The 24,333-nt window shown below is 36.7% G+C and overlaps 1 protein-coding gene across 1 annotated transcript in view; it reads left to right on the top strand.

Annotated features, from left to right (window-relative positions):
* LOC113572239 (disks large-associated protein 2-like) overlaps positions 1-24,333 on the top strand; it is a 128,001-nt gene that overhangs the window by 97,973 nt on the left and 5,695 nt on the right. Inside the window, exons 6-10 of the mRNA XM_027001646.2 lie at positions 18,974-19,329; positions 20,566-20,651; positions 20,897-21,300; positions 21,708-21,799; positions 23,179-23,332. Coding sequence (XP_026857447.1) covers positions 18,974-19,329; positions 20,566-20,651; positions 20,897-21,300; positions 21,708-21,799; positions 23,179-23,332 — 1,092 coding nt within the window. The remainder of the gene's footprint in view (positions 1-18,973; positions 19,330-20,565; positions 20,652-20,896; positions 21,301-21,707; positions 21,800-23,178; positions 23,333-24,333) is intronic.

A 24,333-nucleotide genomic window follows, 5' to 3' on the forward strand; every position in this document is an offset into this window, starting at 1 on the left:
GTTGTTGGTGATGGCATCTTCAAAATGCCTCCTATATGGAGAAACTAGTCGCATATGTGTGGTTTTAGCCCATTTGGTTTTCAGGTGTGATTTTAGCCCATTCTTCCCCACAAACACTCTTCAAATCCTGACGGTTCTTTGGGCTCTTTCTTTGAACGCCTTCCAGAGATTTTCAGTTGGATTTAGGTCAGGTGACTGGCTGGGGCATTCTAGCAGCTTTATTTTCTTTCTCTGAAACCAATTGAGAGTTTCCTTGGCTGTGTGTTTGGGATCATTGTCTTGCTGAAATGTCCACCCTCGTTTCATCTTCATCATCCTGGTAGATGGCAGCAGACTTTTATCAAGAATGTCTCGGTACATTTGTCCTTTCATCCTTCCTTCAATTATATGAAGCATGCCAGTGCCATATGCTGAAAAACAGCCCCACACCATGATGTTCCCGCCTCCAAACTTCACTGTTGGTATGGTGTTTTTGGGGTGATATGCAGTTCCTTTTGACCTCCAAACATGGTGTGTATTATGGCATTCAAAGAGTTAAATTTTGGTCTCATCTGACCAGACTCTATTTCCCCAGCATTTCACAGGCTTGTCTAAATGTTGTTGAGCAAACTTTAAATGCACTTCAACATGCTTTTTCTTCAGCAATGGAGTCTTGTGTGGTTGAGTGCATTACTTATTGTTTTCTTTGAAACAGTTGTACCTGCTGATTCCAGGTCTTTCTGTAGCTCTCCACAGGTGGTCCTTGGCTCTTGGACAACTCTTCTGATAATTCTTTTCACTCCTCTTTCTAAAATTTTGCGGGGAGCACCTGGTCGTGGCTGGTTTATGGTGAAATGATGTTCTTTCCAATTCCGAATTATGGCCCCAACAGTGCTCACAAAAACCTTCAGTAGCTTAGAAATTCTTCTGTAACCAATGCCATCAGTATGTTTTGGAACAATAGATTTTACCCATCATGAGATGTTTCTTGTGTGGCACTTTGTTAATGAGACACCTTTTTATAGGCCATCAGTTGAACCATCTGATATTAATTTGCACTAAGTGGCAGGATTGCTTTTTAATTACTGATAGATTTCAGTTGGTGTCATGACTTTTCATGGCTTTTTGCATCTCTCTTTCTTCATGTGTTCAATACTTTTTCCCTGTGTCATTTCTCATTATTACACATAACTTAATTTATGGACATCTATGTTTGATTTCTTTGCATGTGTGGATTGGATGGGTTGTTACCGACATCTGGTGAGAATTTCATGTCAATAGCACCTTTATAAATATATTTACTTAGAAAATTGGTGACGTATTCAATATTTATTTCACCTGCTGTGTGTGTGTGTGTGTGTGTGTGTGTGTGATGATCATGAGCTCTCTGTGTATACTTTTGTGAAGCCTGCAGCCAGCGAATTGAGTTTCAAAAGTCAGAATTATTGGTGCTAATATTTCATTTTCTAGACCCACATTAATTTTATTTTCTCTCTGTAACTTAATAGAAAGACCGTAAAAAGGGTGTTTTATGCTTTATTTTGCATGTCAGACAATCCAGCAAGTCAGACAATCCAGTGCTAATGCTTTTTCACATTTGTATGGTTAAGTAATAATAATATCACATATGTTCATGCCTTAACTTTACCCCTCCACGTGTATTAGGTAGCCAGCTCCCAATGTATTATGTGTGCCAAACTATCACATGCCGGTACCACCACTTCCAAAGGACATTTACGTCCTTTGGAACATTTATGAAAATGGGCACTTCCAGTGTATATGGAGAAGGCTAGAAGCCTGCCACTGCTGATACTTTCAGGCGAATTACGTACTTGAATACTAGTTCTACTTTTTTCTCTTTCAAACCTGAATACTAGCTGTAGGAAATATATCTGCAATGTTAAACTATGTAGGTTCTATATACCGGGTAAAATAATACATCACCTTTTGTCTTGCAATGGACATAAGATCACCATTCTGAACTGAGTTTGTAGGAACTCCAGCCTGTTAAGTGCCTTCATTGTCCTCGAGTGCTTGTCCAATGAGGTCTAGCAAAAAGCTCTGGCAATTTATTCTAGAAGAATGAGAGTTTTTATGTTGCTTTCAAGTTGGTTGCCAGCCTTGCCACTTCTGAGGTAGGCTTCTCAGTGTTTGATGCTGCCAGCTAATGCCTATGATGTGACCATGATCTATGATCTATTAGAACATGAGTTAGGCTTTTTCTCCACAACTTAAAGAAGTAATTGGTTATCTACTACAATATGTTTCCATTTTTGCGATGTTCCACTGGTGAAATATTTCTTTGACATGATGTAAGAAACATCATTACTTTTGTTTCGACTAAAATAATATACACTAATACACTTGTGTTTATTTTTGTTTATTATTTGGAGTGTCTCTGTATCTCTGTTCAGATGGTTCTTGAGCTCAGTGTTAATTTATAAGCATACTAGCTATATTCCAATGCCCAATGCAATATAGGAGAGCTATTTCAAAGCCATTTAAACTATATAGCTTAGACTGCCCATCCATTACATTTACTAAGATAACTGTAATCAATCTTAGATGCTAATTGAAAATTGTTTCCACCACATAGGGCTGTCATAAAAGGCATAATACCCTAAAAACATGGGCAACACCAGTGCATATGTAGAGGTATAGAAGACTACCACCACTTGTACGATTGGACTACTGGTCAAACTGTTATGAGAAGTTATCCGGTAATGTTCCCATAACCATGTAACAATAAATGCTTTCTCCCACTAACTGGACCACAGTATAAACACTGACATTCAAAAGCATTATGTTAGAAATGTATTTACATTTTACATTTTTCATGTAAGAATTTCCATTTATTTGCACTTTAAAAAAAAAACTGATTTATATTTAAAGTTCTTTCTTGTTTCTTATTTACCAAATTATTAAATATAGTGAGAGTTTACTTTAAAGCATGAGATTGGCTCATTTCCTAAAGCATGAGATTGGTCCATTAATGGTCATTCTGGTCTTCATGAGTAACTGGTGTGTTCTAGGGTACAATATTGGTTGTAAATGTGTAATCACTCAGATTATTATTATTCAGATGTGACTTGTGTAAACGTGTGCCATAAAAAAGATTGTAACAAAGAATGTGTTCACAAATTGTATTTACCTAAAAATATCAAGACAATAATAATTTTTGTGGTTATTGTGATTAACATTTTACCTGAGTATCAGCCCTACTTACACAAAACAATTATCCCTTTTCTGTGTGAAAATCTCTTTAAATGACCACCCACAACTGTGACTTTAGTTGGAGAAAAGTACATATCCACATTGTTTTATGTGCCTTATGAGACAGTACAAAACAGTGTGGTATGAGCCTAACTGGGTTGGTCTGGTATTGACAGCTAAGATTAGGATTGAAGGTATTCATTTGCTAAAATGTAGCTCATTCCATTCTATTTATTTCTCTATCTTTATATCTCTTTGAATTTATGTTGGTGGGAGGTAAATCCCATTAGATTAATAAAAGAATCATAATTTCAAAATGTATATGCATGGTTGCTAATTTTTTGTTACAGGTATTGCCAGTTATGAAACCAGTAATGTAATTATTGTCATCTTGTAAATGTATGTTTCATTATGATCTGAATATTTTTTATTGCAGTTAACCATTAAATTCTGTTATCTAATGGAAATGTAAAATATTATTTCTTCTTAATGTCTAGAACAATCTAAAAGGTACTTCGACATAATATTTTGTGGAAGCTGTCTACTTTGTCAACTTATGTGCCATTAACATTCAATTTCCCACATCAACCCATCACTGTGTGGGAAGATTTGTAATATGTTTATATTTTTAATCTATTTATATTTTTAATATATTGGTTATTTGGGGGCAAACGCTAAATAATTACGATCAGTCCTGTATGTATTTTTACTTGCGCTGTGATTGGCATTCTGTCCAGGGTTGTTTCCCGCCATGCACCCTGTGTTGCTGGGATAAGCGCCACCCTGTCATGACTAGAAAATGAATGAAGGAATGAATGTATTTTTACTGAATTCTACTCAAGTTATTCAATATCCCATTTTCTATTTGTGTATTTTTTATTTCCATAAGCTCAATATAAAAGTATGCCAATGATTGACTAATCTTTTCAGAGCCCCACTAACAGTCACAGTTTCAAGGCTGACATGTTTGTACAAGCTGACCCTGCATAATCACTGAGTAAATGAGGTGGTTGCCTGTCATTTATCCTATTTCCCATTGTCTTTCATTTATCCTATTGTGTGACTGCATTGCAACCACCTTTACTAGTGACTCTCTAAACAGGTTTTAAAAGCCTATTATGTATAGGGCCCTGACTATCACAGATCCTCTGATTACTTCCTGTCTAATCCAACTACAGTGTGCTGTGATTTGATTGCTTGTTTGTTTATGGTATTGCTTGTTTGTTTTTTGCATCTTTAATTGGACTGTTTATCCAGTCACAACTTGATTCATATTTAAGAAATTTCTACTTGTCATGTTTTCTTTGTTTTTCTTTTTTTTTTTTACTTTGTTAACAGAAAATTAAGAGCAAGTGCAAAAAAGTGCAAAAATTAGTTTCACTAATGGGATTCAGAGGGGTTCTCTGATTTTAATTGTTGTATTACATTTAAAATGCAGTTATAACCTAATGATAAACCTGCCTAAAGTTGAAATTTGTAACTAATTTAAGTGAATCCAAAAATACAGTAATGTATTCCATGTATGTTATATGAAAGGTTTTTCAAAAAACTCATTTAATTATTTAATTTTCTGAACGCATGAGTTTGCCATTTAGTATTCCATTTAGTAAAATTCTTTCTACTTTACAGCATTATTGTTCTTTAATTTCCTAATGCAATCTGACCACAATTAAAATTCTTGTAATTATAACTGGTATTTAGTTCAAAACATTGATGTGCAATATCAACAATACACTGTGTGCAATGTCCTATTCTAAATTTCTTCAAAATACACAAGAAAGAACTTGAAGCAGTATGTTTTTGTATGTGTGTGGGTGGTTTGTTGGATAATTCCTACTTGCAATGTTAGACATTTTTAAAAAAATGTGTTATTAAAGTCTACATTCTGCATTTTGCTTTCCACTGAAATAGGTAATTTTATGATGGTACTTTTTACATTTTGGTTGAAGGTCTAATTGGACACTAAAGTTACCTGCTTTTGTATGTAAAATATGCTTGAAATGACTTTAGTTGGTTTTATATGAAACAACAGATCAGACATTTTCCATTTTTAATGCGACTATAAATTAGAATTAAAATAGGTAGTGGCCAGCAAAGATTTACATATAGGAAGTAGGAAAAATGTTACTTCTGTTCTTTTGAAACAGATCACTCTGGCTGTGAATAGAATCCAACAGCATTAAATCCATTAATGCTTGCTTATTGAGGTGTAAATCAGTGTTATGCTTGTTGTTGTCTTTTGCGTCTTGCTAGCAGCATTAGCCTTTAGTCTATTAATCACTTCATAATCGATCACAAGTAAATTTGTTTTGTTTGTTTTTTACTTGTTAACATATACTATTTGAAGATATATATTTAGACATGGATTGGAGATCAAACTGAGAAAAAAAAAACATTATTGTGATCTTTATTATTTCATAGTAAACATTTTACAATTTTGTCACCAAAAAAGTCTAATGGAAATGATGGAACATTCCACCAGGAACAGTCCATTCAGAAACATTCTGATGATTTGTCATTGTGCCACATCAGACACCAAGATTTTTTTTAAAGATGACATCTTTTATGAAACTCCATATCCACATCCTTGAAATGATGTGTCAAGAAAATCTTTTCTTCAAGGAACCTTATGCAAAATAATATGCAAAACCTTCTTACTTTTTGGTACAGATTAGTGTTAATTTATTCAGACACGTATTCAGAAAGCCCTGCTGTGTTTCATTTGAAATGAGAGAATTGTTTGGCGTCTGAATACGTTTAATGCAACATTCAACTTAAAAACCTTAGGTGGTTGTTTATTATATAGGTTGTTTTCATTTATGTTTTTATTGTTTCATGTAATTACATGTATTGTAATATGATTTTTTTTAATTGCCACTTGCAGTGACATATAGAATGAACATTCTACTCAGTTCATCACTTAATAAGATTTAGATTTTTTTTTCCCCCACAATGGAATTCTTATGAACTATTTTAACATCTTCCAGTTGATACTTAATTCATTAATAACTTTTAATTATATGTACTTTATGTATTTAATCATAAAAATGAAATTTCAAGAAAAATTGTAATGGGTTGTGCTGACTCGTCAATTATTCGACATCAACCTTTCACTGGGGATCATAGCTATACCTGTACATTTAAAATAACTTTACAGGTTGATTTTGAATGAATATTTCATATTTCATTTCATTTTTGTGTTATATATAAAATGTGCAGTTTTATTTGTTGGTGCAGCTAATGTTTCATGAAATGTCAGCACTGCAGAAAAAGCACACATGATACACGATGCATGGTTCAGGCGCATTGTTTAGACTTGGTCTCTTCCACTGTTGTTTTTATTTTTTATTCTGCTATCACATTCTTTTCCCCCTTCCCTTTTTAGGCACCTGTAGGTTAGCTGGGGGTAGACTGTACGGTAGGTCTAACAGGGCATTGTTTTCACTCCTTCAGTTATTTACTCTGCCTGCACTGTAAACATAATTTTTGTCACTTTTGAAAACATCTTTTTCATGTCATCTATGGTCCAGATTTAAGAATTTATTGTTAAGATTCAAAAAGCTATCTCTTTAGCTGCTGCTTCATTTGAAAAGCAAATATCAACCCATTTAGATGCACGACTACAAGTGCTAGCCAGAGTTCTGTGAATGAGCAGTTTTGTTTAGAATGAATTCACCACAAGGTTGATTTGTGTCTGCTGCTCATTCTTTGTATTCATGTGTGTGTTTAGCAAATGTTTTTCCCCTTCACTGTGAAGTACAGTTCATCCATTTGCTAAATCATTTTTCACTGTTACATTTTTTACCTGTTTTGCCATCACCTCAGTAGTTTTTATTGACATCATTAAACAGGTTATATGAACTTTATTTGAACTAGGCTGTGTAGCCAGAATGATATCGGCAAAGTAAGATTCTTGAATTAAGTTTCATCCATATTCTATAACAATAAGCATATTTCTTACTTTTATTTTTATCAAAATAACCAAAACTAGCTTTTTATGGTCAGTTTGATCCATGCCATTTATGGAGCTGACAAACTTTTTCCTTTAAATTTTTTTTTTCTATAAAGCACAAATGTTGTCTTTTGATTTTGCTGTGATTATACAATCCATATACTCAGAACATTGCCCATTTGTTTTCATCTATGTATGTTTCACAAGCCTACTACTGATGAAAAGGGTATTGAAAAAGTATCATTAAATGAAACTGTCATGTCTTTGTAGATGAGCTACAGTATATGAAACAGTATATGTAATAAAGTAGTTATGTACAATATTGAAGTAAAAGTGCTATAGGGAAGGACTAATTATCTCTCTGTTAGATCTTTGATTAGTGTGGACAGGCTGTAAGGTGACTGAAAATTGCTAAATTTATTATGGATACTTTGGAAGCAAGGATATCCCCAAAAGCAAAGATACAATAGTATGTATAGTAACAGTGTAGTAATTAGGATATATATATAGAGTAGGGTACTCATCCAACAGCAGTTCATACAAAATGCCTTGCATTCAGTGAAATCATCTACAATAGACTTAAAGTCTGAAGTGAGCAGCCTGTGTGTTTTAGTTCACCCAACTGCTTGCATTTTTTAATTTTGAACTCTGCTTTTACTTCACATTTACTTCACATCTTCACAACTACCACCAGTACACCACAGAATACATAAAAATTTAAAGCCTTCTATAACGTTAACCTAAACATTTACATTAAGCTACCTGTTTGGATCACAATAAATATATGTAATATTTACCTAACGCTCCTTTTCAAATAGGAATTTTCCTCTGAACAATTACTATATGATGTGCATGTTTTTGACAAATTACATAGTTCAATATATTTTAATGGAATTACTTTCAGGTTTTAGGATTTTAGAGTTACAAATAATGAATGTCATTTTTGAAACTATTTGCTAGAGGCACATAAATAAGAGGGGCATAAACGCCAGGGTGCCTAAGATAATGCTAAGTTAAAGGATACATTTGTGAATTACAGATGCTTAGCGTGAAGCCCGATGGAAGGAGCAAGTTGAATTGTTTGGGGCCCAGTTGCTGAAGGCCCCAGTGCGTTTAAACCCCTCACCTTGCACCTGTCGTTATACCATTATACTGAAACCATTATTTGAGAAACTCACTTTTAAATAAGTTCTATATATTAAATGAGCTCATTGCATCTTTCTCAATAAAAATAAGGAAGAATAGTTTCTTAATATGTGCCGCATGGCAAAATTATTGGGGTAATTTAAAGAAACAATCAATCCATTCAAGATTTGATCGAGTCATACTTTTTAGACGACATTAGTCAATGTAATAACTGTGTCAGTGCAAACTAATGGGAAGAGCATTTAATCTGGTTTTATAGTATACTTTTGAAATATGTTTAAACTTGATTGCCTTTTTGACCTATTTCCTAAGATAGGTATAGATAGTTAGTTTTAACAAGTGGTTTAAAAAGGATGAAAACATTTTTTAAAATGCCTATATCGGAATGTCTTTCAACCGTAAGGATATTTCACTTAAAGGTTCCCCATTATGCAAATAAAGCAGTATAAAACAAATATATGAACAGCCAGATTTCTTTGTTGCAAAATAAAACACTTGCTTCACTTTTTAATCAGGTGTTTTATTAGCATTCTTCAGCACATTATTTAATTTCCTACTTGTTTTGTGTTTGATTCAAATGAAAATTAATTATAGTTTTCAAGTTTTCTTAGTTTAGTTTTCTTTCATCTGAAAAAATCTCAAAAAGTAAAATCACTCGAATAAAAGGTGTGTATTCATTGGAGCATAATGTATGCACTGAGTTGTCACTGATATTTCCAGAAAACGTTAATTCACTCTGCATTCATGGGGGCATCACCACTGTATGTATATATGTATGTTGGTCAAAAAAGAAAAAGATATCCTATAATACCATGTCACCACCCTCCCAGGAGTAGTGTGTGAGTTGTGACTGACACATTTCTGCCTGGGTGTGGACAGTAGGAATAAACATTTTCGCACCCATCAGAGCCAACAAGGGCTGTGGTGGACTGCACTCCACATGTGTCCCGGAGAGACTGTAGATCCCTACCTCTTCTCACCCACCTGACACTGCATTAATCCATTCATGTATCCATCCACCTGTCCATTCTTCCTTCATTCATACATGAACGTGCAAAAAAATCTTGCAAAGCTTGGAACCAATTTGCAGCATTATGGTCTAGACATAACACTCATTTAATTAGGATTGAGAGATTCAATGTGACAGGTGAATTTTACATCATTTAATATCACGCTCGTGTAAATTGAGTCGCATAATCAAATGAAAGTCATGCTGTTTCATCTTTCGTATGCATAAGACAAACTGAATTTCTTTCATATGAGGGGAATGTCTGCCAGTTTTAATTAGCAAGTCTATAATTTATAATGGTCTTTTGAATGCTTCTATCTCATTGTCACCTGAAAAATAAGGGTACAGTGAAAGTCAGGACCGCCAATTAATGCTATAAATAGTGAGGCCTAGAGAAGTCCAGAAAACAACAAACAATTCAGTCACGTAACAGCTCAATATTGCAATGGTACTGAACTACTTAGATTTTCAAGCTCTGAATTGGCCAACCTTCCCTCTCCTTCCTTAGACCCTTTTCAGATGGCCGACAACTTTAAAACGTGCGAAACTCACTGGTCATACTAAACTTAACGATAAGGTTGCATTAATACACTTGAATAAGTAACGATTCACTTCAATAACCGTCTACTTTCTACAGTCAATAAACATTTTAAACATAACGTTAGTAATTAAATGTGACTGCACCCTACTTATACAAGAAAATCTTGACGTTCAAAACCTTACACTGTCCTGGTTCATCATTAAGAAACGGTAATTCATAATGTATTACAGAAATTGTTTAACTCAAAAAAGGGTTACAGTATTTTCCTATAATAGAAACAATGTGATGGAAACAATATTTCAATATGAAATGTGATTTAAATTTCCACCCTTGTGGTTTGAGTCTGATAGTCAATACAAATGATCCACATTTAAGGATGCAAACAGTACTTACAGTAATTTTTATCAGTTCTGGTAGAAACTACCACTTTATATGGATATGGATATCTAAATGTATCCATCTATGCAATCCTATATTAAAAATCATAGTTTATTTCAGGCAGCCTTCTTTTCTTTTTAATGAAAAGTTTTAAAGATCTGGACTGACCTTTATGAAGTGGTGTCCTACTACGCTTCTGAATTTATCTGGGAGGCTAGAACATTTGCTAGTCGTAGCCAGCCCTGTACTGCAGGGTCCACCAGACTTTGGTATGGGTAGGGAGGGGGATAAACTACAGGCATTTATTTTGGTCTTTGAGGTATCAGTTTTGAATAGGTATGATATCTTGCTTGTTGTGTGTTTCCCTGTCATACGAGGGCCTAAGAGCCTTTCTAAATGTTGAATGAGTGTTTTTTAGGTCATGTCAAGTGTAATTGGCCCACCCTTCCAAGATCTGCATCTGGAAACAATAAACACTGAATATTGACTAATTACTTAGCATCACAAATACAGTATAACATCACCAAGATGGGGCCAAAGCCCAAGGGACCATGGAATTAAAACAAAAGTGCTAGCCCTAGTTTGTCATGGTAGCTCTTTGTCCATGTACTCCCACACTACAGATTTCTCGAGAACCTAATATACAAAATCCTCTGATACTGAAAGAAGTGGCTTTAATTTATATTATGGTTATTAAACACATTTTAATGGCATCAGATATATGAAGGAACGTGACAAGTTTGTAAATATCAAACAGTTGGTGGTAGAATGGGTTTTTTCAATTTTATTGATTATGGTTATACATTTATGAAATTGAACCATGTTTAAAAACCTCAGTAGACATTCTATGTCAAGAATCACCTGTCTTCACACTAAGAATTCATGTCAGATCATAACAAAAAATAAATACAAATTCAGTCCAACTCATGTGTAAAACCTCCCGAAAGGGCTTCCTGGAAATTTAGGTTTAATTTATTTGCTTATTAAAAGGCTATTCTTAAAACACTAAATCAGTGTGAGGATTTATTCAGCATTCCTGTAAATTATATTTTAGCAATACTTTGCATAGTGCTTTATTCCACTAAGTATTCTCACTCACTGTCATCATGTTTTCCAGTAGCATTGAAATCATCATCTGTCACTTGTCAGTCATGTCAGTCATATCTCACATGTCACCTTGGGAGAGTTTTGCCCAAACGTTAAGGACTACCCAGCCTAAAAGCCTAATGGTTCAGCCAGCGCATCCACTGGACTTCCACGCCTGGTGTTCTCTGTGAGCCGTATGTACTACCAGCACGGTGATGTAGCTCAACACTGTGGCTCTTACTGTGGTGTTTTGTATGTGTTATGTTTCACATAATGCCATTCTTACAAGAGACGGCACAAAAGGGTTTTATATGTTTTCAGTTTTCATTAAATGTCAATTTCTGTGAGAAAATCACAAAATAATTGCTTTTACCTGGAGAAAATGTGAAGACTTTTTAATTTACTTTTACTCTATGTTGATCTCAACCTGAGTTTATTTTATGGATAACCAGGTAGAGAAATAAAAGTTCTTTAATCAAATTCCCAGACTACCAGCATCAGTCTCAGCACTGAGTATACTGTATACTCTCAGGCCCCATATTGGCACAGAAGAGTCATAGTAGCAGTTACACGACACTGCACTTTACTACTGTTTGCTAAATCCCTACTAGGAGAAATGTGCTTCATTGTGATGATTTTTAACATGTATCAATGATAGTTTTAAGTATATAGATATATAGTTTGTGTATAGCTATAGTTCAAAGTATATATATATATATATATATATATATATATATATATATATATATATATATAAGTTTTAAGTACAAGTTGAGACTGACAAATTTTGGTTTTCACAAAGTTTAGTTTTTTTTTTATAGCTTTTTGTGAAATGTATATATCGTGTAGTGCAATTATAAGTACAATTATAAGCATTTCATAAGTTTTCTAACTTTTTATTGACAAATACATCTAGTTTAAGAAAGACTTAAGACTTCTGCAATTCTCCTTGGCATGCTGGATATCAGCTTCTGGGTAAAATCTTGAATGATGACAACCCATTCTTGCCTAAGCAGTACTTAGAGTTGATCAGTTTCTGTGTTTTTGTTTGTTCACCCTCTTTTTGATGATTGATCACAGGTTCTCAATAGGATTGAGATCTGGGGAGTTTCCTGGCCATGGACCCAAAATTTTTAACGCAAATGGTCTGCTCTTTTAATCAGCATGTCAGAGTGATATCATATTTTATTAATCGGGTGTTTTATTAGCATTATTTTATTAGCATTATTCAGTTTTGTGTTTGATTAAAATGAAAAGTAATTATAGTTTTCAAGTTTTCTTTGTTTAGTTTTCTTTCATCTGAAAAAATCTCAAAAAGTAAAATCATTCGAATAAAAGGTGTGTATTCAATGGAGCATAATGTATGCACTGATTTGTCACTGATATTTCCAGAAAACGTTAATTCACTCTGCATTCATGGGGGCATCACCACTGTATGTGATATCAGCTGCCTTGTCCTCGATAACACTTTCTCCTGAGCTAACAAGATCACTGAAATTGTTAGCAGGCCATTTTGTGTCAGGGCTGAAATACTGTGGCTGGAATGCAGTAATTTTTGTGATTTATGTTCATTTCATGGCAAGGAATGACTTTGCACAATCTAGAGTTAATGCAAATTGCCACCATAAAAACTGAAGCAGAAACTTTGTGAAAACCAAACTTTGTGCTAGTCTCAAAACTTTTGACTATGACTGTATATAGTTATAGATATAGTTTTAGATTTTGGCAGAATGTCATTTAAACTAATGTTAACCAAATTGGTTGGGTTTTATGGGCTCATGCTGGTCTTATTCACCTGAATAAAGTCTTACTGTAAGTCTTTTTCATTTGTCATGTAAACAGGTTGGACCAAGGCATAGAAAGCGGTATAGGGAATGGATCTCTATGTAGGTTACATAGAGAAAGTATTTTTGTCGTAATTCCCAAATTTAAAAAAAAATGGACTGCTTTTGGATTCATCTGGTATGTAGTCATACCAGCAGGCATGAACGCAGCAATGACTTGTTCTTCTGTGCCATTGTCTTACAGCCTTTCCCACTGGCAATGAAAACCTGCAGTATAATCAAAGCTGTAGCACTCTTTCTGTCTTTCTGGGACTCTCTCTCTGTCTTTCTCTCTCTCACTCTGTCTATAGTATACAGTCTGGTAAACAATGTATTTTTTCCTCAGTCCACTAGTTGGTTCTAACTTGCCATATCTATTTTGTGAACTGTTTCTGTCTTAAACCAAGAAAAGATCTTGAATTCCATGTTGAAGCAATATTTTTGAAAAGTAAAGGCACTGTCTGCTTGATTTTTTTGCATTTTGTTTCTAATAATTAAAAGTTTGGTTTAATTTTCATGAAATTTCATGTTTTAAGAACAAAGTTGACTTTTACGTGACCCTTTTTTAAGTTGCCCATAGACTGAAGTTCATGAGTATTTAACTCAAAAGTGAATAGCCCTCAAGATGGTCCCTTGGAGATCAACTTTGTTGAAAAGGCCACTTTTTTATTTGTAGAGAGTGTCCTTGCATTATGTGTGTATTGCATATCAGTGCCTCGCACTCTGGCTGGCACATTCGCTCATGCATTTACCTTATAGTGAAAATTCATTCATTTGTTCATTTGGTAGACTAGCTAAACTGTATAAAGCTTTCATTGTATCACTTACTTCACATTTGTTGTTAAAGGGAAATTGCACCAGTAAATATCATCAGTATACATATAAAGTATGTTTGCAGGAAGATTAACAATAAAAATATTAACAATATTGTCATAATTAACAATAAGGCCATAATGAAAGGCCATGATTCACAGATGTAGAGAGCACTAACATGCTCTGGTGAAAATGAAATCTGAAGAAAACAAAATGTTTGCTTAATGTAAAAATGTTTGACCATGGGATTAGACTAAAGGATGTATAGCCTACAACACAATACACAAGATACAACACACTTTGTTTTTCCTAGAAATAACAGGTCATCTTGTATTTAGTATCATATTACAGCAGAGGTGAAAACCACAGAGAAATCCAATGGCTCAATCAAACAAGTGCCACCTTATCTATTCTTATTTATCTATTCATCTGTAACATGAGAGAACTTTGTTAATTCCAGGCGATATTAACATGCTTTTTTCCCTTCAGTACACAAGATGAGAACAGCGTGTCCACCCTACAAGGGATTACATTAAAACATATGCCAAAAACTGCATTAAGAATTGTGTTTGCTGGTGAAATTTCCCTTTACAGTCTTCTCAGTTTTGCATTTATTGTAGTAATATGCCTCTCCATATTTCTTTACATACATACAGTTCTACTACAGAATAAGTCCTTCTTGTTCTTATACTTCTGCATATAATGAAATATTTGATTCTCATTATGTATGTAACAATGTGTCTGTTCATGTGCAAAAACTAACAATCTGACACCAGTGATTATAAAAATTACAACTATTATTTAAATGGGCAAATCCAGCAAATTGGTCATTTTTGTAACTATAATCTGGTGTCAGATTTGAAGTACCATTCAATACCATGTGAAAATTTCCAAGTGTGGTTCATTGACCTTGGGAAAGTAGGAACCCTTGGGAAGTAAGGTGGGTTGTCTTATTGTCTGTATTGTCTCATAGACACGAGCCCCTCTAATAACTGTCAACTGTTACTTTCAGGGATCCAGTTTCGTCTCCCTACTGCCTGCGCTGTTGAACGAACACAGGAACCAACCCCAGGTAACCCCAGGTTTACCCCAGGTAAACCTTCTATGTTGTTATGAACCCTAGGTATGACACCTGCCATTATTAAATCAGATTAACCCTTCCTGCTATTATCCACTTTGGGTAATCTTAGTCTCTCATTATCAGTCCAAGGTATACCATCCTTGTCATTATCAATCCCATGTATACCCTCCTTTCCATTAATAATCCCATGTATACCCTCCTTGTCATCATCAACCCCATGTATACGCTCCTTGTCATCATCAATCCCATGTATACCCTCCTTTCCATTAATAATCCCATGTATACCCCCCTTGTCTTCATCAATCCCATGTATACCCTCCTTGTCATCATCAATCCCATGTATACCCTCCTTGTCATCATCAACCCCAGGTAAATCCATGAGAATCCACTGCACGTTGCTTGTTTTCTAATCTCTGCCCTTGCATGCTGAGAGCATGGAAACGCATTCTAATACACACATACTGTCAGCACCTGATGAGCAACAGTACAATCCCATGCGAGGAAAACAAAGAAAGAAATAGAAGTTGTTTCCCTGTTGTCACATGTCTACTTGGAGCAAGTAAAAATGGCCATGGCTTCTGTTCCAAGTGCCGAAGCAGTAACAGATACAGATACAGCAGTAACCAAGGCCTGCGTAACAACTGAATGTTAAAGCTAGGTATGTTGGAAATATAGGGCTGTTTATGAGCTCTGCGCACTAAGATACTACTATAAAGCTGTTTGGTATATTTACCCAAATGAGCTATCCAAGAATGTGTTAACACAGGCTTTGTGGAGGGTATAATCTCATTATGCAATGTGAAATTTGGAAAAACATACAGAAATACAAATTAATAGACAAATCAACCAACAAACCAGTCCAGGTTTATATAGTCCAAAGGGCTATTGTGGTCATACAAACCAAATGTAATAAAGTAGATATTTATACCATTGGCATATTCCAGGCATTTCTTCTTAGTTTGGAAAAATTAACCAAGAGTTTGAAAGTTTGATCATATCTGAGTATCAGAAAGGTTTGATGGTCTTTCTCCTCAGCTGAATGAGGGTTGGGAGGTCTTTTGTGGTTTGTTGTGGCAGACAGATTGACATACATCTCACTGGAGGTAGATAAGTTGGGGGGGGGGGGGGGTTACATGTAAATAATTCAGAGGGTAAAGTCTTTAGAGGAAATTTCATTACATTACATTTACAGCATTTAGGTGATGCTTTTATCCAAAACGACTTACAATTATGACTGAATACAATTTGAGCAATTAAGGGATTGCTCAGGGGCCCCACCATGGCAACTCGGTGGCGGGGCTTGAATTGGCAACCTTCCGGTTACTCGTTTAATACCCTGAGCTGCCCAGTAGAAAGCGTTACCTCAAAATCATACTTACACATTTACACATCACATAACATTTACTTAAAAATAGGCAGCTTTCCAAAACATATCCATTTGTCCTAAGAGTGCTAGCTTGTCCTTGCAAAATATTATGCTAAATCCCCAAATCTTTATATGCTTTCCTCAAACTGCCTGCAGGTTTAAGTAATGTAATGCAGGCTCACCAATGCCGTTTAGGACACAGTAGGACTTACTGTTTATAAAAATGAACAAAGCTTCACCACATAGCTGCAAGCTGTAACATAATGGGGGCAGCCAGAGTTGGACAACCAGAATCACAAACAATGGGAATGATACTGTAGTTTCACTTTAAACAAATTTGTAAACCACTCACTGTCCATGCTATTACTTAGATTAATGATAAAACACTTCTATTAATTGTTCGCAAAGCTAGTATGTTAAAACTGAAAAAACGGAAGGAAGCAAAATTTTGACAATTTTGGCATGTAGGATCAACTGAATGAAAAAAGTCAAACTATTTGCAAAAATTGTTATTTTGTATGAACTGTTCCTTTAAACTAGTTTGTTAAAATTATAAGCATTCTTATTATGCCTGGTTCTAGCCACAGGTTAAAGTCACAACTGTGCTATTGGGTCTTATATGTCTGAACACATTGGACTAAGACAAAGCATGAGATGTACAGACATATTTATTGATTATACATTTAAAGCCATGAGATTATTGGTGATCTCATGAAGCCATTTTGTCAGATTACCATCTAAGGCTGTGTCAGTGGAAGCAATGTAGCTATATACTGGGAAGTAATTAAGTTTCTTGCTGTGGGGATTTCTTTATGGCAGAAAATTATGCTAGCCTCTGGCGAGATTCTCGGAAAAGGGGCTTAATGGGATGCTTCAAACAGCTTTTCTGTTAGGTAGGACAGAGTTATTGTCGTTTAGCATATAACATTAGCATTTGAGCTAACATCTTTAGGTAACATACAGTGGTCTTCATATCGCTGATTTTTAAATCTGATATTTACTTTTTTTAAAATCAGATTACTCTTTCAGAGTTTTTATAACAAAACAAGAACATATACATTCTACAGCTTCACATCTTATTACAGGAGAACAAAATGCATATGTGTCAAATAATTATTATTTCTGGATTAAACCCCAAAGTTTGTATTTTTCAGAGTTTTGGACATTAAAATGGTCTGGGTAATTAACCAATATCAGTATATTCTAAGATTCTTCACCTTTCAAAATTTGGAACTGCAGGTTCCTGTGTAATTGGTATGAAATCTTTATCAGCCAGGTAACAGCATGATGAAATGCTGCAGTATTACAGCTGGACCTCTTTATTTATATATGTCTTATTGACAGCACTGTTTATTTCTACTGATTTCTTAATGATTTATTACAAGCAATTGACATAGTGGGTGATTCAGTGCTGCTATGTATATTTGGTGCAGCCAGTCCTTCATTTGTTCTGATTAAGATTTATCACATGGGTAGAACCCCATATATAATTATAAATGTCAATAACAATGTCCCACTGGGTTTTGTTTCATTCCCTATATATGTTAATTATATTATTTCCACACTGGAGTGCTCAGTTTGTATAGCATCTTGAATTTTGTGCCTTGAACACCATTAGTGTTATAAGGCATGAACATTCATGAGCGTGCTTGTAGTTCATTGATGAACATTGTGGGGTAAAACAGTTATACAAGTTACTTCTGTATTGGTGCTTCTATTTTATTTGCTTTCTCTCCCCCTTTGCTTTATTCTGTTTCATTCTTTGTCTCATCCTCAGGTTTGTCATGCATTTTTGTTTATCTTTCTATTTGCATTTTTAGTCAGACATGTGGATCACTCAAAATGAAGTCATATGTGTAGAGGACTCTCAGTGAACAGGTTATGAGTTCTGTTAACAACCCTCTTGTATGGCACTGCTCATTTGTGGATTCATTGAGAGGTTTTCTTTTTTCTTGAGGAAATTTAATTCTATGCAAAAATGTGACTTAAGGGCACAAATTTACATGTGATCACTGTTAGAAGCAAAGACCTGTAATGCAGAATTCTTCCAAATTCATTTTGTGATTTGATTTGCTACACTGGAGAAATTAGACTTAAATCATCTACAGTTAACCCAGAGATAGTTAAATGTGCCTTAGAAGGTCTGAGTGGAAACACATACATCAAATCTGTATATTAAAAACTTCCAATTGTGCAAATTCTTTGAAGCTTTCCTCTGAAGTCGGCTTGTCTCTCATTAAAACTTATTTCACTTTAGGCACCATCTGTGTGGATTACTATCATGTTCTCATTTACACTTTAAAGGGACTATACTTCCCAGAAAACCCCAAGTACAGAGAAGACACGCTGTTAAGGTGCAGCTTAGAATGCAGTGTGTGGTGCTGGTTGGGAAGGTGCCTTCTCATATTGTGGAGTTTGTGTAGCATTGTTGATTGTGCTTCTTATGCATTTTATCAAAGTTCTCATCATACTTCCTATAAGACGATCAAAATGTCTTTTCTGAACATGTCTTCTTGTCCCCCATTAAGTGATGCCTGCAATCTGACAATTGTATCGCTTTTGGTTTTGTGTTCTCCCTTTGCCCAGAAACGGCAGTGACATACACCCCTGGCTACAAGAAGACACCCCCTCCAGTACCACCCCGCAGCACCACCAAGCCACTGATCTCTGTGACGGCACAGAGCAGCACTGAGTCTACGCAGGACGCCTACCACGAGGGCCGTCTGCCCCGTGGTGGCCTCTGGACCACTGACAGCCTGGGACGGGCCATCTATGACTCCACTGACAGTTTGGACAGTGCTAAGGCAGTGACGCTGGCCATGGAGGGAAGGCGGCTGGCGACAGCGGGCAGCCACACATCTGTGCAGACCTGCGACAAGGCCATACTTGTGTCCAAAGCGGAGGAATACCTCAAGAGCCCACGCTCCTCCATTGGAATACAGGTAACCCCATTCAACCTCTGTGTATTTATAGCCCACATGCTAACTGACTGGGCCCTGTGTGCGCGGGAGCCTGGCGGAGGCAGCAGCATGCTAGGCAAGGAGTGAATCATCCACCAAGCTGGAGCACAGCGCAAATCAGGAGCCACTATGGGAGTCGTGCTGCGTCGGAGGGGAGGGGAAGAGTGGCCGAGTGACCCGAGCTCAGTCTGAACTACGAGGATTAATGACGCTAGCAGGCTTTACCCCACCCCCCCCACACCCCCCACTCCCTCTGAGACCATACCAGCTGCTCTACTGCCCACCATACCAGAGCTCACATTGAACAGAAGGACTGGACATTAGTGGGGGGATGTTAGCAAAGTAGTTAGTATCAGTGGTGATTTGCAGTAGATTAGCAATTTGATGGATGATTTTTTACTGCTTTCTTTAAATGGGAATACCCTACCCTTGCTCTTTTTGCAAGCTCATTGTGTGTCATTTTATTGCATGCAAATGATAAAAGAATGGCCAAAATCTGTGTGATCAAGACTTCTCTATTTTTTTTTTGTACAGATCCAGCAGAAGTGACAAAAATCATAATCCGTTCCACACCTTCTCCCCAGGCTTTCCCCTCTCACCAATGCCATTCCCATGTTCATCTCTCATTGGTAGGGTGCTATTACCAGTGTTATTTTGTGTTTCAAACTGAATGCAGCTGTACTTGGTTAATAATTTCATTCAAAATCATTTTTAATATGAATAAATGATTCACAGTGTATTTACACTGCTTGAAGCTTATTGGCAATAAAGAAATGTAATAAAATCTTAAAAAACAAGAAATCACACAAATTAGCCAAAACCATATTTCTCATAACAACAGTTAAATTAGTGAGGTCATCTTAAAGATGGCATTTCTCCACATTTGTATGAATTGGAGGCATTTTGGAGCAGAACCTTCTCTAATTGGCAGAAAGGTGGTAGGAGAGCTGTCTGGAAGAGAAGCTGGTTAGTGTGATTCAGGCAGTGTGAGGCAGACGTTGTGGCAGCAGCCCTGAGCCCGAGACAGCTGCAGGTATTCTCTCAGGATCACTGACTTTCAACACACCTCCAGTCACACATCCGTCATCCATCCCCACCCGCACCATCACCTGTGCCCGCTGCCTACTCTGTTCAGAAGAAAGGCCAATTCAGATGGCTGTTTTCCTTCATCCAACATGCCCCCTGTCCTTTCATTTGTTCTGCTGCTCTGTTCTTTAGGTGGAAGCAGCCACAGACTCTGAGATGGAGAGCAAAGGCCTGCCGCAGTACCACTCAGTGGGGGTCCAAGTGGAGGACGAGAAGAGGTGAGCAGTGAGGGGTGTGTCCACTGACCCCCTCATTCTTTTTGCTGTCATCAGATCTTTTTTTAAATAATACATTTATTTATATTTGTATTTATTCTATTTATTTACAGATGTATTATTATTATTATTCTTTTGCATTTAGGAGTTGTGAGACTCCTAACAGTATAATTCAACACTGTGTCCTAGTGTAATATTTTAGCTTCACCCACCCTGCATTTGTAAAGTTGCGTTGCGTTCATGTTCAGGCATGGCCGCTTCAGGCGCTCCAACAGTGTGACCACAGCAGTGCAGGCGGACATGGAACTGGAGGGCTTCCCCTCAATGGAGGACAAAGGCCTGCAGTTCGGTGGCTTCCAGCGGCACTCTGAGCCCAGCACGCCCACACAGTACAGTGCCGTGCGCACCGTGCGCACGCAAGGTCTCTTCAGCTACCGGGAGGAGCACAGGCCACCAAGCGGGCCGCCCAGCCCGCAGCCCGAGCCCTGGCTGGCCGAGCCATCGCTAGAAGTGGGCGAAGGAGGTCGCGCATCGCCCATGCGCAGAGATGGAGCCTGGTACATGCAGCTGCTCCATAATGAGAGTAAGCGCATGGAGGGCTGGTGCAAGGAGATGGAGCGGGAGGCAGAGGAGCATGACCTGTCCGAAGAGAGTGAGTGCACCGAACCTGATCTCTTTCCTCGTACATGGCCGTACAACACAAAGCATACATAGCTCCCAAATACACACACACAAACACACACACACACACACACACACACACACACACACACACACACACACACACACACTGGACACATCTTCCTAGATTTAAGGCATATTTTTGTTTGATGGAGTCAGTATCTAACTTGTTACACTGAGCCATCCCTCTGCACTACCTTCTCCACAAGCACTGAGAAGGTTTCTGTGTTCTGCATAGAGTTGTTTAGTGATTCTGTGCAACTGAACTTCGGAATGCTCTTGCCTATCCTGCCTATAATGACTAAACTGGGAAGAATAGGCATTATGTAATAAAACAGATCATTATGTAATAAAACATTAGGATCCCTGTGCTTTCAGTTTTGGGTAAGATCCGAAGTGCTGTGGGCAGCGCACAACTTCTCATGTCTCAGAAATTCCAGCAGTTTTACTGGCTATGTCAGCAAAATCTGGTAAGTCCACTCTTATGTGCTGCTGCAAAAATTAAAACAGTCACACATCTGTCATCCATTAAGTAATTTACTTAATCATTCATTAAAAAATATTAATTAATGTACTTATTTCTAGTCAAATATAAAACACCTAGTCAGAATTGCTGGTATTAGAAGCAACATCAGTATTGGTTTTAGTACTGTAACATGTGAGTAGATGTGATTCACTAGACGTAAGGCCAGTTAAATGGCTGGTGCTAAGGCAAGACTTCACCCAAATATACTAATCATTGATTAGCATTATCTAATTTTACATTGAGCTAAGAGGATCCACTAGCTTTCATAGAGTATTAGCAACATAACCATTTTAAATTGGTGTATAATATACACGGAACAAGATGAGATATAACAAGCCTACCAAAATGAAGTTTGAAGAGTTAGCATTTCATTGTTCAGTTTAGCAGCTGGAGTGGTGCACTCTTTCTGTCTCACTTGCTCTCCGCCCCCTGGAGGACAAGGCTGACACTCGACAGGATAGAGACAGAAATGTCCGCATGCAGCCTTGTATCGCTTGCTCTCCGTCCCCTGGTGGACAAAGCTGACACTGGTCAGAGTCGAGACTGTCCAGATGCAGTCACCCCAGACATCTAGCTGAGACGGGAGACACAGTTCACATTAGCGCTTTGGGGGGGGCTTTTGCACTTTTGTTTGTTATATTGCTTGTTCATTTAGGAGGAAGAGGGGGAAGTCAGAAGGAAGCAGAGGGAGGGATATATAGATGTTCTCCTGCAAGAGATATTTGTGTAACATATAGGACTACTTTCACCGGGTCCAGATTAAACCTAAGAGTAAGAAGGTTACTCTTCTAAGAAGATCTTTCAATGATGATTCAGGCTTGGCACTGCAGTGGTGAATCACAGTTGCTTCAGAACCAGGCTTAATCGATACATGGAGTATTGACCCATAATATACAAACATTTAGTTTAATTATTGTTTAATTATTGAAATTAGGCTGTTTTATTTATTAACAATATTATACATTTCTTTATGAGTCACATTCAGTGGTATTCTTGGAGTATTGGTTTATTTTTTTCCTCTTTTAACTAGGATATGTTTGTTAATAGAAAAACTAGACTTTTTAATAGAAAAATGCAATATTGATTGCTACTGGTACTGCAAATAGAGTTGTCATTGTGTGAATACAATTCAGGTGGCTCAGACAGAAAAAAAGATTGGATTTCCAAAGTGAAAGAATGTGGTGGCCTCTAGTGGTAGCTTTGGAACCTTTCTTTAGTCATTTAATATTCTGGTGCACAGTCAGAAATCCAGAACTTGTTTTGTGAGAGATAATGACTGATAAATAGGTGAAGCTCTCAGTTTTGGGGTTTTCCATCCTGCAGGACCCCAGTGCCATGCCCAGACCCACGTCACAGGACTTGGCTGGGTTCTGGGACCTCCTGCAGCTCTCCATCGATGACGTCACTGCCAAGTTTGACGAGCTGCAGCAGATCAAGAGTAATGATTGGAGGCCTGTGGAGCAACCCGAGGAGCAGGCAAGTCACCCATAATGCATAATGCATAATGCAAAATACGCAATGCTCCACCCTAATGTCCCGCCCACTGGCTCCCTGCCTCTGCATTCCAGATTTTTTCATAAAATAATGTTTCAAGTAATTAGACTTCTACACTTTATTGGTAAAATGAAATGATTGATGTCAAAGTAAGCATTACATTAAGAAAAATCATTTAAATGAAACAAATTACTACCTAAGATAAGAGGAGAAAAAGTGATCTGTTAGTCATTGCATAAGACATTTGCATTGTAGAATAGATTTGCACTGCATCAGATCTTCATGCTTGTCCTCTTTCTATAATTGGTATTTGTATAGTAATTTTAAATTCTTACCAAACATATTTTCCTATTAAATGGTAAATACCTGGAACTATGAAAGAAAGCATCAACCATCAACGCTTTGTACTTCAGATAAGATGAAAAAAAAATATTGTGGGATTATTTTGTAAATACTGTCATCAACTATAATTATAAAAGCTGGTCTCTAAACCAGCTTGCCTTATGAATGAGAATGTAAGTTTATTTCTGCAGAAAGTCTCACCAGCGGAGAGGTTATAAATGCTCGTAGCTCACCTCTGTCGCATACTGGTATTTCCCTCCTTATTAACAAACTCTTACATGGGTGACGTGATGTTTGAGACAAATACAGAAACCCTGTCCCTAATGGAAAATTACTTATTGATCATGTAGGGTTCTGTAGGGTTTCATGCATCCTAATTGTGATTTTATAGGCAAATATGTACTGACTATGAGCTGTTTATGCATTGAACAAATGTTTCCAAAGAGCCCTGGTATGAGTTGGTCCCAAATGGCCTTAACACAAATGGTCAGCATTGGTCTTAACACCACAGAGTTCACTCTTACAAAATTAAGAATAGCATGAAACCAAATACAGAGTTCACAACTGTAAAACAAAGTACTAATCATAAAATGATCAAACAAAACAATGAAAACAAGCAAAAAAACCTACTACAACACTCAT

The sequence above is a fragment of the Electrophorus electricus genome, chromosome 3, assembly GCF_013358815.1.
Source record: "Electrophorus electricus isolate fEleEle1 chromosome 3, fEleEle1.pri, whole genome shotgun sequence".
In the NCBI taxonomy this organism is placed as follows: domain Eukaryota; kingdom Metazoa; phylum Chordata; class Actinopteri; order Gymnotiformes; family Gymnotidae; genus Electrophorus; species Electrophorus electricus.